Consider the following 13855-nt stretch of genomic DNA (forward strand, 5'->3'; position numbering starts at 1 on the left):
TCCGTCCCCTTGTCCGACAGAACAACACCGAGCCAAAATGTCTTCCTCGCTCGCTCGCCCCATGCTCCGCGCTCCCATGCGCATCGCCGGCCGCCGCTTCGAGAGCAGCAGCAGCAGCAGCAGCAGTACCACCGCCACCGCCGCCTCCAAGGCCCAGCAGGGTCTGTCCAAGGTCACCAGCGCCGCCGGCCCTGCCATTGCCGGCGCCGCTCGTGGTGTCGGCAATGCCCTCAGCAAGATTGGTGGCCGCACCGGCCGTCTGATCAACTTCGTCCAGGGTGCGTCTCGTCTTTCGGTTGCCACGAGCCAATTGCCTACAGCGGGCGGCACTCGCGGCCCCTTGCATTGCTGTTCGGCCATAAGATAGATAGATGATGGCTAACTCGCGAAATGCAGCCCAGACTCCCTTCGTCACCTACTACGGCAAAGTCGGCCTAGAGCTCTCTAAGCTCGTTTTCCACGGCCAGAAGATGGCTCCTCCGTAAGTTCTTTTCGTCGGCGCTTTCGCGCACAATCACCACGCAAGACGACATTGGGCGACGCCCGACCGATATTGGCATAGCCGGTTCTGACACGCACTCGCAGCTCCTTGACCACCTTCCAGACCACCTACCAAAACCTCTGGTCGAGAATCCAGAGCCGCTCCATCTCGCCCCAGAACATCATCCAGCAGGTCCGCGGCCTCGGAACCCCCCAGCTCGTCGCTGGCAGCGTCATCCTCGCCGAGTGCCTCGGCTTCTTCACCGTCGGCGAGATCATCGGCCGCTTCAAGCTTGTCGGCTACCACGGCGAGGTCGCTCACCACTAAAGAACAAACGCCAAGGCTGCATGGGAGACGCCCCAATGGCAGAAAAGGTGAGGGCAAGGAATCAAGATGACGCCAATGGGCGCGTAGCAGCAACCTAGGCGGCGAAGGAAGTTAGGACCTGCTACGTGTCCGTGCTGCCGGTAATCCGCTTCTTTTCTGCGCCCTCGACTGTTGGATGCTGTTATCTGCTCTTTTAGAGAGCGCAGGAAACACCAAGGATAGAACAAAATACGGGAGGATGATAGACGATTATTTGTGGGCACCCGGATGGAGGAGCTGCGATGCAAGAAATACTTGGCTGTCGCTCCGGGACTCTTTTTTTTTTGGCCATTTACCCTTTCCCTTTGTATCACAAAAGAATCATTGTACATCAGATGGTATAGCTGTAGCACCTGCACAGGCAACGACCGAGTAATAGAAGCTGCCATGGGAAACGGCTACCAATACAAGAAACTTGACAAAAGACCTCTTCCTCCCTGTTGTAATTCCGTGTAACTCTTATGAACATCCATACAGAATGTGGCTCTTTTCCGTCCAGGTTTTGCGGTACGCAGCGCAGATTTGATGGCCGAAGGCCCTTCGAGGTCGTTAAAAGGAACGAACACGAGCCGTACCTAGGCGGGATAAGCCAATGAGCCCGAATCTAGGATATTCTCGATCAGCAAACAGCCAAGCCGCAAGCTAGTATAAGACCTTGTCACAAAGGGTAGACCGCTAGGGAAAATAGCTCCAACAACCAGCTGTAGGGTACGAATAACCAAACGGTTCATGGCGACAGGTTCGTTCGTTCATCAGGCTGCAGGCCATAAGAAGCTTACTATAGTTAAGCCGCATTATACCTTTTCAGGGCTGACGAACCCAGCTGAGAAAGGAACCATCCCGGGCAAGAAGAAGCGCGGACTCCATCGCGGCGCATTACACTCTTCGTTTATTCCCTGCGCGCTCCCTTCTCTTTTGGTATGCGCACTCCCCCACCCTCAGGCTTCCTGCAAGCGCCCCTTTGTCAGACGAAAGCTGACTTGGAGGTGGCCTGCAGATATGGGGTGACGAGACGAACCCAAGGCCCAGAAGGAGGGGGGGGGGGGGGGTCTAGCACAATGCAGGCGAGCAAATACAACGACCAGACCTTTGTCCCTCCCCCCCTCTGCGTGCTTGCATGGTAGTTGTTCTGGAATACGCGCCTGTATTTTTCTTTTGCCGACCTTGCCGCGCGGTCCCCCCCAAGCCTCGTCGTGAGAGGCCTCACCCCTTTCATCAGAGGCTAGACGAGACGAGACCCCGAGCCTGATCTACTCTTCGCAACTGCAAGGCTTTCGGGTGAAGCACATGGCTCGTATTCCCCACCCCAAGTGCTTCAGTTGAGGTATGCCAAGACAGACGACGCTTGGTGAGAGAATGTACTGCGAATCCGCTCCCACTGCAAGTACAGAATCATCGTACAGTCAGAGAACATCGCCAAGGCCCTTCATTTCTCCATTCTCCGCCTCCGCAGCCTGGTCCGTCACCGCCAGGCCGCCACAGGCGCGCCGGCAATTCCCTTTACGGATCAAGCCAGGCGTTCAGTGTGTCCGAATGTGATGTGGCCTCTGCCCGCCGCTCGAATTCTGCTCCAACCGCGGCATCCCTTGGAGAAGCCAAGATCACATGCTTTGCTCGGGGGGGTGGGGTGGCAAGTCCACGCTGGGGATTCTATCATTTGTGATTACTGTTCGTCCACGTTGCAATGCATCTGCGATGTTGACTCAACTCAACCACTGACCGCCACCGCCACCGGGGCGCACTTTGCTCCGAGAAGCCAAGGAAAAAACAAGAGAGCAGGCTCGGAGAGGGGGGCCAGCTGACTACTTGTCGGTACCGACAGTCTGGTTCGGCGTTCCTATACTTCCAAGACGGTGGGGCGGAGCTCTAGATACAGCCGAAATGGAGGACCGGCGTCATCCGTGATGTTCTTTCTCTTCGCTGCTCCTTTCCGCGGAATCTCAAACTAGCGCGAAGCCCTCGTCGTCGCTGAGTGCGGTCAGAAAACAGGGCTCGGGCGCGCTTCCGCCGCTCTGTCTTGGCCCGCTCAGCTGGATAGACGAGGCTGGCAGACAGGGATACCCCATCCCTAGTGTGAATATCATGCAATGGAACTGCTTCTGTGCCCCCGGCTAATGCTCGCGTCAGGCTACTGGGTTGTGCTGTTGAACAGCGCAGCAATGACATCCCTTCAGGCTAGGCTGCGATACCATGGGCTGCGTTATGACCAGGGATGTCGTGTTTTCTGAAGGCATTGGGCAGAGCATGACTGCATGATTTGGCTGAGCTTTGGAAGAGTTTGAGCAAGGCTTGCAGGCAACACGGGAGATCCTATGCGGCAGGAGAACGGCGAATAGCTGTACGTGATGTGATGGTGACGCTACACTGCCATGTCGCTCGGCCTTTGCTCTCTCTTCGTAGTTTTACCATGTCTCGACGAGGAACGACAGCAAGACAGTCATGAGATCTGCAATAAAGATACACTGCCCCAATGAACTGGGACGACGGTTCCTGGGCCAGCGCTGCTTTGCTTATATTAGCAAATGTAGACTCTCACGTCTTCAGCAGGCCAGTCGCGGAGATGTCCCCGTACCTAAAAAACTGTGGATTTGCAACATGAACTCGCCTCTTCATGTACTAGCCCAGAGAGGGAGAAAACGGATATTCGAATAGAAACGTGACATGGAGTAGATCAGGCTGGCAGGGCATGATATCCCTTCCTTCACCGCCTCCCCGCGTCTTTTGCGTGTGTGCCTGCGGGATGTCTTGCCTGTTGTCATGCATGGCGCTTGGCACAAAGCCAGCAAGGCGTCACCGGCGCAACGACTTGCAGCCGAGACAGTCACTATCCACGTCGGCCATGGGAACCGGACCTCTTCCCGGTGACTGCCGCATACGTCTGAGGAGGCGGGGGGCTTGCTGGGCTGCAGAACAGTCCAACCCGCCTCTGATGCAACCTCTGTATGCGGGCAAATTTTTTTCTTTCTTTTTCGGATACTTGCGTCTTTTTACGGCCGTTTATAGAGGTGGCGGCGGGGGCGGCTTCTCCGAGGTTCTCTTCCGGGTCTGCGAGATGGGCTCTGATAGGGAATGACAAATGGTGGCCGCGCCACGTCGCTGTACGTTGGCAAGGTCTTCAAGTCATGCGAAATAGTGGAAAGCGGTGGGACGGGCCGAGGCATTCGTGATCAAACAGCCATGGACAAATTTCCTGAGTGGTAGATTGAGAGTAGTCTTGTCACCGGGAGGGAGCTGCCAAGGTAGGTCATAACCGTTGCTGTTGCTAGTACTCCGGAGCCTAGTACGGTTATGTGGCATTAGCTTGATCAATTCGGAAGCTTCGCCCGTTGGTACATGGTTCAGACGCGGGCAGGTCCGGCCCATAAGCCTATAAGGTGAGAAGTCACACTTCGTCTATAGACAGACAGAAAGGGCTAAGACCTTTGTACTATAATGCCGAGTCCCACTGGCACTTGAATCGCCGCTAGTTAAATGGAAGCATTCCAGCTGTGATATTGGCTCGCCGTTGAACCACTGGCAGAAGCAATCATGTTCATGTGATACTTGCGAATTCAGAGGTTCCATTCTGGGACGACTTGTTCTTCTGACTCCAGCACAGAGCTTATGACGTTGAATATGGCTCTAGCCGCCTCAATCACCTCGTCACTCATGTGAAACAATGAATTGCGTATAGTCGACCGCCCTCCATGATTCTGCAACGCACTGTACAACGTACTTGGACCTTTTCGAGAGTAATTGGGTAGTTACAGAACCTGGTCGGCTGCAACAAATATTAGTCTATAGGTCACTCGCCTGGGAGCTATCGCCAATCCGGCGCGGTTGCTCTGGCAGTGGAGCGGCCCCGGGGCCTTTTGTGAAGACTAATAAATGGAGTAACTAGTCAGGGAAACCTGACGTTTCCAGCGTCCCATTCGGAGACCCCTTTTACGGCGGCAAACTGTTCCCGGCAACTGTCATTGGCACTCGATGGGTGCGTGGTCAGCGGGCTAGACAATTCTTGTGTCGGTCCAAGTTTCTGACAAGTGCAGTCCGCAAGCCGTGTGGTTGCGTCTCTGGTAGCGCCGCAGCTCAAGCATGGTCCCGCATCAGATGCTTGCCATGAGCCTTGTGGGCACCCAGATGTGGGATATCTCCCTTATAACCTGGGATATATACATGGTTACACCAAACCAGGAGGTTGGTTATATGAGCGATTGGGGGAGAAGTGCCCAAGGGGGAGCGCGCGCCAAACAAAGTGGCCCTATTACGTCGTTGGCTGACAAGCAGGTGGCGCCAGGCAAATGCAACGGGGAACTTACCTAGGAGGGAAACGAGGAAAGAAGGACATATTTTCGATAGGAGGCGAAAACGTGGAGACGGTTTCAGCAGGCACCAGACCTTGATCGCCGCGGAACTGGCAGGGCTGCTGGTATGTACTTGTTGAGCCATACGGCTGGCCCGATTAACCGCCTGCGCGTCGTGGGGTCCAATAAATGGTATTAAAGGACTCGAAAAACAGATTGACAGGGCAAGACGAAGCAAACGCCACCAGACAATGAACAAAACTCGACCAACTGCGTTTTACACACCCCATCAAAGTGACTCAGAGTCGTTTCAAACCCACGCACCCCCTTTCAGCAACAAGTGGCCGCACGTATGCTCTTAACAAGTCGATGTACGATACTACCCGTCGCGTAACCTGACACGACAGATCCACGAGCAGGTGAGGATGTAGGTGTCCGGAGCACAACTAGTGAAGCGACCGGCCGGCCCTAATGGGTGCGCGGTGAGGCCGTTGCTGTACCAAGCAAGCTAATAGATGCTGTCTGGGCCGAGACGGTACGAAGTAGTTACGAGGGCAAGTACGGTCACGGGCGTCGTACGTGTAGCGCCGGCATACCCAACGCCCCCCAGGCGCGCCCCCCGACGCCGAGCGCCACAACACGGAACCGGCATTGGGTTTCTCGCTAGATCAGCCTCCCGCGACAAAGTGTGAAAAAAACAAGGGACATGGAAACGCCACTGCGTATCCCACGTCTCGGTATCCAGCGGCAGCGCCTAAACCAAGGCTCGCGTCATTCAAGACAGTCGCCAATGTATGAAACAGCCGATGCAGTAGACCTGCGGCCAACGGGGAGCACGAGATCGCGCACACGCACCAGTTTGAAAGTACGGGCTGCTTTAGCGGATGCCAAGGTCCAGCGGGGGCCGCGCGATGCAGCTGAAGCGCAAGTAAAATGAAAAGAACGCCCGAGTGACGTAGGAGGGGTTCGTTCGGCTGAAGTGGACTGGGCGCTGGGAGGCGCTCGCCGAGGGCTGGCTGCCCAGGCCATGCTTTTTTTCGTTCTTTCGTTCTTTCTTTTTTGCGGTGCATAACTAGTTATCATACAAATTAGTGGCAATCTGGATTCGACCACAAGAGCCAGCGCCACAGCGGCAACGAGGTGCTCCCGGATGACAGACTAAGACAGTTGGTCAAGACAGCCAGCGAAGTTTGCTAGCGGCAGAGAAAACGAGGCCACCCGCGCGATACTGGTAAAGGCGTCGTGCCAGTTAGTAAGATGTGATGCATGCAGGTCGGGACGGCATGGACCGGACCGCTAATAAGTAAGGGTAGACCACCATCTGGCAGGACGAGACGAGTCCTTGCACATACAACAGGGAGCCGCCATCAAGGAGGGAGTGGAACAGAAAGAACAAACGCCAAACTAGCTGCAATTAGTTACTCCCAGTCGAGGGGCAAAGAGGCAACTGCAAGCACTCTGGCTGCCGACGCCCCAACCCGCTGTCGCCCTGTCGCCCCTCTTCAAGCTACCTCTGGGTGTGTTTCTTTTGGCCCCCCCCGTCGACAAGCAACGGCCGGCTCGTGGGTAAGTATTCAACTAGAATTTGAGAGCCCCCGGCAGGCTCGGCTTTGGGTGGGGGTCGCAACTGATGAGCATATAGTTAGTAATACATAGCCTAATAGGAAGCCTGGAACTGCCTCGACAAGACTAGGTGGAGAGAAAGAAGAGGGAAGAGCCGTGCGATGGAAACTTCTTTTTCTTCTTGTGTGGGGGCAACTGGGGGAATCAGGCTCTGATGAAGAGACACGGCGGCTTTCCGTTCCATCATCACACGCCCCCTTTTTAGAAACGACTGTGGCGGCGCTCTTCAGTGTTCTTCACTCCCCTCGGCCGCCCCTTTTGCGTCATCTGCGTGCGAGTCCATCCTTGCAGTATTACTTTAGAGTACCAGTACTCTAGAGTTTCATGGATGCTCTTGTTCTAGCCTTGCCTTGTTCTTCTCGTTGCTTACTCGTTCTCCCACGCACAGGTTATGGGGCAACTCGAGTGACCAGGTCGACAAACAGGGAGCGACTGACCGAGGGAAAAAGAAAGTAGTGTGCGCTCGAGGACAATGACTTATTCATATATTCCATTCCCTCTTCGCGTTGCCTCTGCCGGGTATAGTCCGCATGGATTGAGTGCGTGCTTCGCCATCGTTGCAATCACCCGGACCGAGATGCCTGTTCGTTGCGACTCGCGAGGCGAGCTATTGGAGCGCATCAACCTCGCGCATGTTGATGCGCCTTTTGGGTCCCCTCCCAGCCTTGCGCCTCTTTGGAGGGCTGCATTGTCGGCCACGTAGATTTCTAGGCTGCAGCGGTGATCCATCGCCGGGATTGCCCACCTCGGGCGCTCCATACTGGTCTTGGAAGCTCACAACAGAAAGTGGTTGTTGATTGCTGCATAACACGCCTGCCCCCCCTGGGCGGCTTGACTCCCGTCATTGTGCATATTTCGACACTGCAGGGACCATTTTCTATCCGTTCTGATTCTGCGTATGATATTATATGATATTTCCAGATGTGACTGCTCTTCTGTCTCAATTCACAAAACTCGTGGCGGCTTTTTGTGGCTTTGTGGCTTCAGGGCGGTGACTGCGGCAGCAGTTTGTACCCAACTTCGTATTGTATGCACAACATGGATAGCGACGCGGCGCATCATCTTCATCCGATTTCTTTGCCCGTGGTTGTTGATTTCACTTGACATATCTGCACAACCTAACTAGTTTTATTAGTTTGCTTCAGGTTGTTAATTATCCGCTATACAGAGGTACGATCGGCCTCGGCGTGCCCGCTTGCCTCTTACACTGATCATTTTAGTCAGAGGAGGCAACGGCGGCTACCGTCGCCGCATTCGTTGTGCTCGCTGCGGGAGAAGAAATAACATTTCGCTTGGGCGCTCGCTTCCGTTGTGGGTGAGAGTCGCGGCCAGACTCGCACAAGACGTATGCCGTGGTAGCTGTTGCGTTCCCAGTTCCCAACTGCATGTCTGTTTTTTCGCCCCCAAGGCCCTCCACTAGGGAAGGGCGTGTCATCGCAAGGAACAAGGGCGGCGTGGCGCTGTGTCGTTGGGGTGGTGGTGTGTGGCTACCAGTACCGTATGTACGGAGTACTACAAGTAGTAATGCGGCATTGGTAATATTACCTATTGACTTGGCTCGGTTTCCTTTCTCAGTCAATTGTACGAATAGAGGCTCGGTAGAAGAGGACGGCACATTGACCGATGACTTGCCTGTGACAACTCTTGCTCGATGCTCTGGGCCAGCCCCTCTTGTTGCACCCGTCATATGTCTATTGTTTCTCCGTATAAGGGCGATACAAGTACACACCTGCAGCCCCAGTCAAGAAAAAAACGACACTTTCTCTGGCTGAAGCTAAATACAGGCACAGGTCGAGCTGTTGTGCGACGCTTGGCAGCTGGCGGGATGGCTGCCACGCAGCAATGCAGCAATGGTGTTGACTAGTTGGGAATCATGCGCAGGTTGTGATCATATTGCACTGTATTGGTGATTGTGATTTCTTTTCGATGCAGGCACTGCAGAGGAATGGCCACGTGGGAGGAAGACTCTGCGAGCGCTGCTGGCGACAAGGAAGGAGGATGACAGAAGGGAGGAGGCTGGCCGTCGTGGTAGCCGACTGGGTGGTGATGAATCGAGGGAGGCATCAATTGTGTCCGGTATTTTGGCTGCATTATTTTGTCCGTGACTGTTTCCTTTCCCACCCAGGTATCCGTAGTTAGTTACTGATGGACTGGACTGATGGCCTGCGCCGATGATTTTTACCAACAAGACACGGCCCACGCCCACCCATCAGCAAACGGCCACACACCCCCTTCTCCGTGTCGTCACATCTCCCCTCTTTTCACTCGCCCACCTCCCACCTCTCCCACCTTCCACCTCTCTCTCCCACCTTGCTCCCTTGCTCCCCTCTGCCCGGTCCCCCTCCCTCTACATAGTTACCACCATCCACCCACCAGTTCCACCACCACCACCACCCACAACAACTCCATCAACTCCATCCAACCTAGTTACCGCCTGCCCGCCTCTGTCTCGCCTCTACTCCAATCTCGGGCTTGTTTGTGTCCCTGCTTCCCTGCTTGTGGAGTAGGAGGCTGCAGAGACACAGACGGTATTACCACTGGCTGCCCACACGCCCCCAACACGCTACTGAGCACTAGGCCAAACTTTCCAGGGCCGTCGTCAACGGAAGATGGAAACCTAGCCAGCCTGTCTTTGGTCTGTTCTGGGGGACTGCTTATTATTAGCCCCAGCCCAGCCTTCCGCGCTCAACGGACGACTAGCCTTGTCGTGCCTGTCTGTCTCTACATCGTCTTTCGTCTTTGCGCCGCGCCACCGTCTCCAGAGACTCGTCAGCCCCTTTCAAGTACAGCTCGTTTCTCTCCTCGTCTCGCCCCAATCTTGGGCGCGGGCTTTGTCGCGCGCGCGTACAGGAGCCAGCTACCAGGCTCCCGCCTAGTCCTAGCCAGGTAGTAGAGGACAGCCCGAGAAACATTGCAAGGGCTCGGGGTCTCAGCTCAGACGAACAATCAGATCAACGCTATACGGTAGCCGCCGGAAGCGAAATCAAGAGACAAGAAACCTCTTCTTACATCGGCAACATACACGCTATATCCGGAAGCTACAGGACAAAGCAAGTATAACTCATGCAACCACTATGGTACGTTCAAGACCCGTCACGCACCTCCTTGTACTGCCTCGACGGCCCCCACGCCCAATGCCCCCTCTCATCCCTAGCATTTTATTTTATTTTTTTCGCCGTCTCTGATGCCAGGCGGATATGGCCTTGTTCAACCCGCTCTCGAATACACGAGGCCAGACCGGATCAAGAGGCCAGGCAGAGACCTACCTGCTGGCCGGACGAGACCAGGCCGCCTTCCCAAGGCGTGGCTGCAGACCAAACAAAAAACAACACACGCCGCGGCTCCACGCTTGGAAAGCAGTCTTGACCAGCCCGTCATGCCCACAACCGCGTCTTAGTAGCTACTTTGTATTGCCCAGTCGGGACTGCTGCTGCTGAGCTGGCTGACGGGCGGCGCTGTGCTGACGAGGCGGGAATCCAAGGGATATAGCCTTCCTAGCCTGCCCGACGGCATTCACGCCACGCCTGTTGCTGTCCATGATAGACCACATGGCGCTGTTTACCCTTCAACCACACCATCGCCATAGCCCTGCTTGGCTTGGCTGGGCTGGATTTGGCTGTCAGATCCCCTGTCCACTTTCTCGCCTTGGCCGCCTCGCGTTTCGCTTTTGGTTCTCCTCGTTAGCGCTGCTTGAGTCTGTCTCTGGCCGTTGTCTTTGCTTGTCTAGCCCGCTCCTGAGATATCGACCAAACAAAAACAAACTCCTGGTCGACTATTAAGACCAGGTCTTTTCCTTTCTGTTTCTTCTCCTCTTCTTCCATGAGCATACCTCGCTTCCCCCCGATGCTGCAGCTCGTACTTGTCTTATTAACGCCTTTGCACGTTTGCGCCAGGTTCATGACATGTCGTTGAGAGCTTCATTTCTTTTAACTCCTCTCGGCCCTTGTTCTTTTTGACCTGCATTCTCTACCGTTCCACCTCAGTAGCAGATCTTGTTGGCTCTTGCCTGCGTTTCGTTGTCACATTTGACATGATAGTCGGGCTTCTTTAGCCTATACAAGTTGCACATCATCTCTTTCCATCAATCTAGCGAACCGACGACGATTGGCTGCCGTTCTTCCCTTTACCGATACAAGTCAACCGCTCGACTCCACTGTCGACGGTCCCCGTTATCAACAACCCGACAACGTTGGCTCATAGCACACTTGGTATTATCTAGCCATTTGTGGCGTGGTCAGTGTGTCAGTGTGCAAACTGCCCAGTCGGGTAACATCATTCGCACCGGGGACATCAAGAGTCTAACTGACAAAGAGTAGCACATCAGCAGCCCGGTTCCCCGTTCGTCACCTTGGTACCACGCAGACTACCTATCTATCCGCAGCGTAATCAACTGTTGGCACCCGAGTACCGTCGACGGCGGCACCACCATTTTGAGACGCCAGAGAGAAAGTGGGTGCATATGCGGGTGCATTGGTGCAGTGTGGTGCGCAACCAAACTGTCAAGTCGAAAAATCTCCACCGCCACATTGCCAGTCCTCCTCCTGTAAGTAATAGCGTCAGTCCAGCCATCCTCATTCCCTGTCGGTCTACCCGTCTTCCGGTCTTCGCCTTCTCTTCACCTCTGTTTCCCATCCCCCCCCACCACCTCACGCCCGCCTCTACTGTCCTTGCAGATTACCGAACTGTCATCTGCCATCACCATACAAATTTGCTTTGCGGCCTTGACTTGCTCCATATTCCCGCTTGGTTGCACCCCCCCCCTCCTCCCAAACTTACCTCACATCGCCATCCCAACAGTTGTCAACCTGCAGCCCGCTCCCGGCTTACACTTGCTGCCTCGATTTAACCCATTGCCGGCCCTCCAGTCTCCCGCTGAATGGTACTCCTGCCAGGCATCTCTCGTGGCCCCTGTATATCATTGTTTTTCTCCACTCTGCAGCGCAGATGCCTTCTGCGACTTCCCCAGCACACTTCCTCGTGTATTTGTCAGGGCTGACACTCCATTGCGTTGCTCTCCAGGAGAGACCTGCACGCTTGACTCGGCAACGTTCCTCACATTAGAAGCATTATCACTCGTCGCAAGCCGCCTTGTCAAGAGTTGTTGGTATCATCGACACTTTGAGGACCCATCCGGCTCGAAAGCTGTACAACTCTTATGCTCTTCCTGCTAGGCAACTGCCCCCATTACCTGGTATATATATTGCTTCTTGGACTGTACCTTCTAACTCGTGCCGATACGCTTGCAGCCCATCGTCGAATCTAGCTACCTGAAATCTGACCGAGAGGGGCGAACACGTCTTGTTTCTTTAACTAGCATCTTCGCGAGTCCACAATACAACGCCGTGTGGTAGCTGCAACTATCCCCCATTCTCGACAGGTTGCATAGAAAGAACGCCAGTTAAAGCAACCCAATGGCGGGTAGAATCTCGTCAGTTTCCTACCCACGCTATTTTATGCTGCTGGATGGCGACTAACTGATAAGCAGAGACGGACCTGAGTACAAGCAGGGCTGCTGGAAGCACGGACGATTCTACGGAAATTGGAGACCTGATAAATACCTTTTTCCCATTGACAGGGTACGAGATTGTCACCCTCCCTCCTCTCACAATATCGGTGGCCGCATGTATCTGATCCTCGACAACAGGAAGAAACGGATCGCTGTGATACGTTCCACAAGTTCTTTCAGTTGGCTCGCAAAAATCAAGTATTCTCATATCCTATTCTTAGGGGCAACGCCCGTGTATTGGACCTCGGTACCGGCACTGGTATCTGGGCCATAGACGTGGCGGAAAAGTAAGTATCGCTGTGACAAGATTCTCAGTCATCGCTGACAATCAATCTAGCTATTTGAAATGGGCACATGTCATGGCTGTCGATCTGAACAAAATCCAACCAGCTCTGTGTGCAGAATTTCCAAACTACCCATGTTGTTATGCTGTCAGCTAACTCGATCCCAGAATCCCCCCCAACGTGGAAATGGTACAGTTCGATATCGAAGAGGCTTCCTGGGAACCACTGTTGAAAGACTGCGATCTGGTGCATATGAGACTGCTGCTGGGCTCCATCCACAACACATTGTGGCCGAATATCTATCGCAACGCCTATGCGTATGTTCCATCTCAGGATCGCCAAAGCCGGGCTCAAAATCAAAATACTGACTCGTGGCAGGCACACAACCCCTGGCGGCTACATTGAGCAGGTCGAAATTCATTGGCTACCCTCGTGGGAGGGAATCGAACCAGCGGTGTCAGACTTCAAGAATTGGGCGGAGTTTTTCCTGCAGGGCATGGATAATTTCGAGCGAAGCGCAAGAGTGGACACCAAGGGTGTGAAAAAAATGATGGAGGCAGCAGGCTACGTCAACTTTGAGGAGCGCACCATGCGTTGCTATGTGAATCCTTGGCGCGCTGACCCTGACGAGAACAAGGTGGCCTCATGGTTCAACTATTGTCTTATTGAGGGGTTGCAAGCAATGAGCCTGGAACCCTTGATTGGGAATTTGCGCAAGTCACATGAAGAGGTCGATAAGCTTCTTGGTAATGTCAAGCAGGAATGCTGTCTGCTACGTTACCACGCGTACTGTGTCATGTAAGTAGATGCCTTGCTATGTGTGACAGGCCTTCTGGCGGCGGAAGACTAAATGCGCTGACTAGGCACATCTGGACGGCGAGGCGGCCGATGCACTAGGGTGCGATTTAATGATTTCGTCAAGACTATGGGATCAACGGTTCCAATTGATATCTTGGGCAGGGCTAGAGGCATAGCGTTGGCAACATTGGGCGGAGTTATTTTTGGGCATGGCATCATCAACTTGGGTTATGCAGGGCAAAAGAGGTCAGCACGCCAGTGCCCATTCGCAGCAAGACGACGACTCCAACTTGCTTGCTCGTTTTATGTTTGATACAGTTTTAGTACCGCGGCAATACCTTGAAAAGCCTACATTTACTCTTCCCCTGTCCCTCGTACCTGGTGAGGAGCGAATTCGGAGGTTCTCAGTTTTGTGTCTAGATGCGTGGTCTTGCAGGGAGCCGCAGCCAGGATTGGTGCCAACAACGTTGAACGAGGAACAACTGACTGGAAGGCCACTAGGGCAGTCATGAAT

At 54.3% G+C, this 13855-nt stretch overlaps 2 protein-coding genes across 2 annotated transcripts; both read left to right on the forward strand.

Annotated features, from left to right (window-relative positions):
* Positions 1-37: 37 nt before the first annotated feature.
* Positions 38-808, forward strand: CCM_05394 (ATP synthase subunit g; the record flags this gene model as incomplete). The annotated part of the gene is made up of 3 exons (XM_006670538.1): positions 38-278; positions 397-481; positions 586-808. 3 exons carry the CDS (start codon positions 38-40, stop codon positions 806-808), a joined length of 549 nt encoding a protein of 182 aa, XP_006670601.1.
* An 11356-nt stretch (positions 809-12164) lies between these two features.
* CCM_05395 (methyltransferase LaeA) lies at positions 12165-13345 on the forward strand (the record flags this gene model as incomplete). The annotated part of the gene is made up of 6 exons (XM_006670539.1): positions 12165-12181; positions 12239-12329; positions 12398-12546; positions 12597-12653; positions 12711-12860; positions 12922-13345. 6 exons carry the CDS (start codon positions 12165-12167, stop codon positions 13343-13345), a joined length of 888 nt encoding a protein of 295 aa, XP_006670602.1.
* Between the last annotated feature and the right edge of the window lie 510 nt (positions 13346-13855).

Source organism: Cordyceps militaris (genome assembly GCF_000225605.1).
Source record: "Cordyceps militaris CM01 unplaced genomic scaffold CCM_S00004, whole genome shotgun sequence".
NCBI classification, from domain to species: domain Eukaryota; kingdom Fungi; phylum Ascomycota; class Sordariomycetes; order Hypocreales; family Cordycipitaceae; genus Cordyceps; species Cordyceps militaris.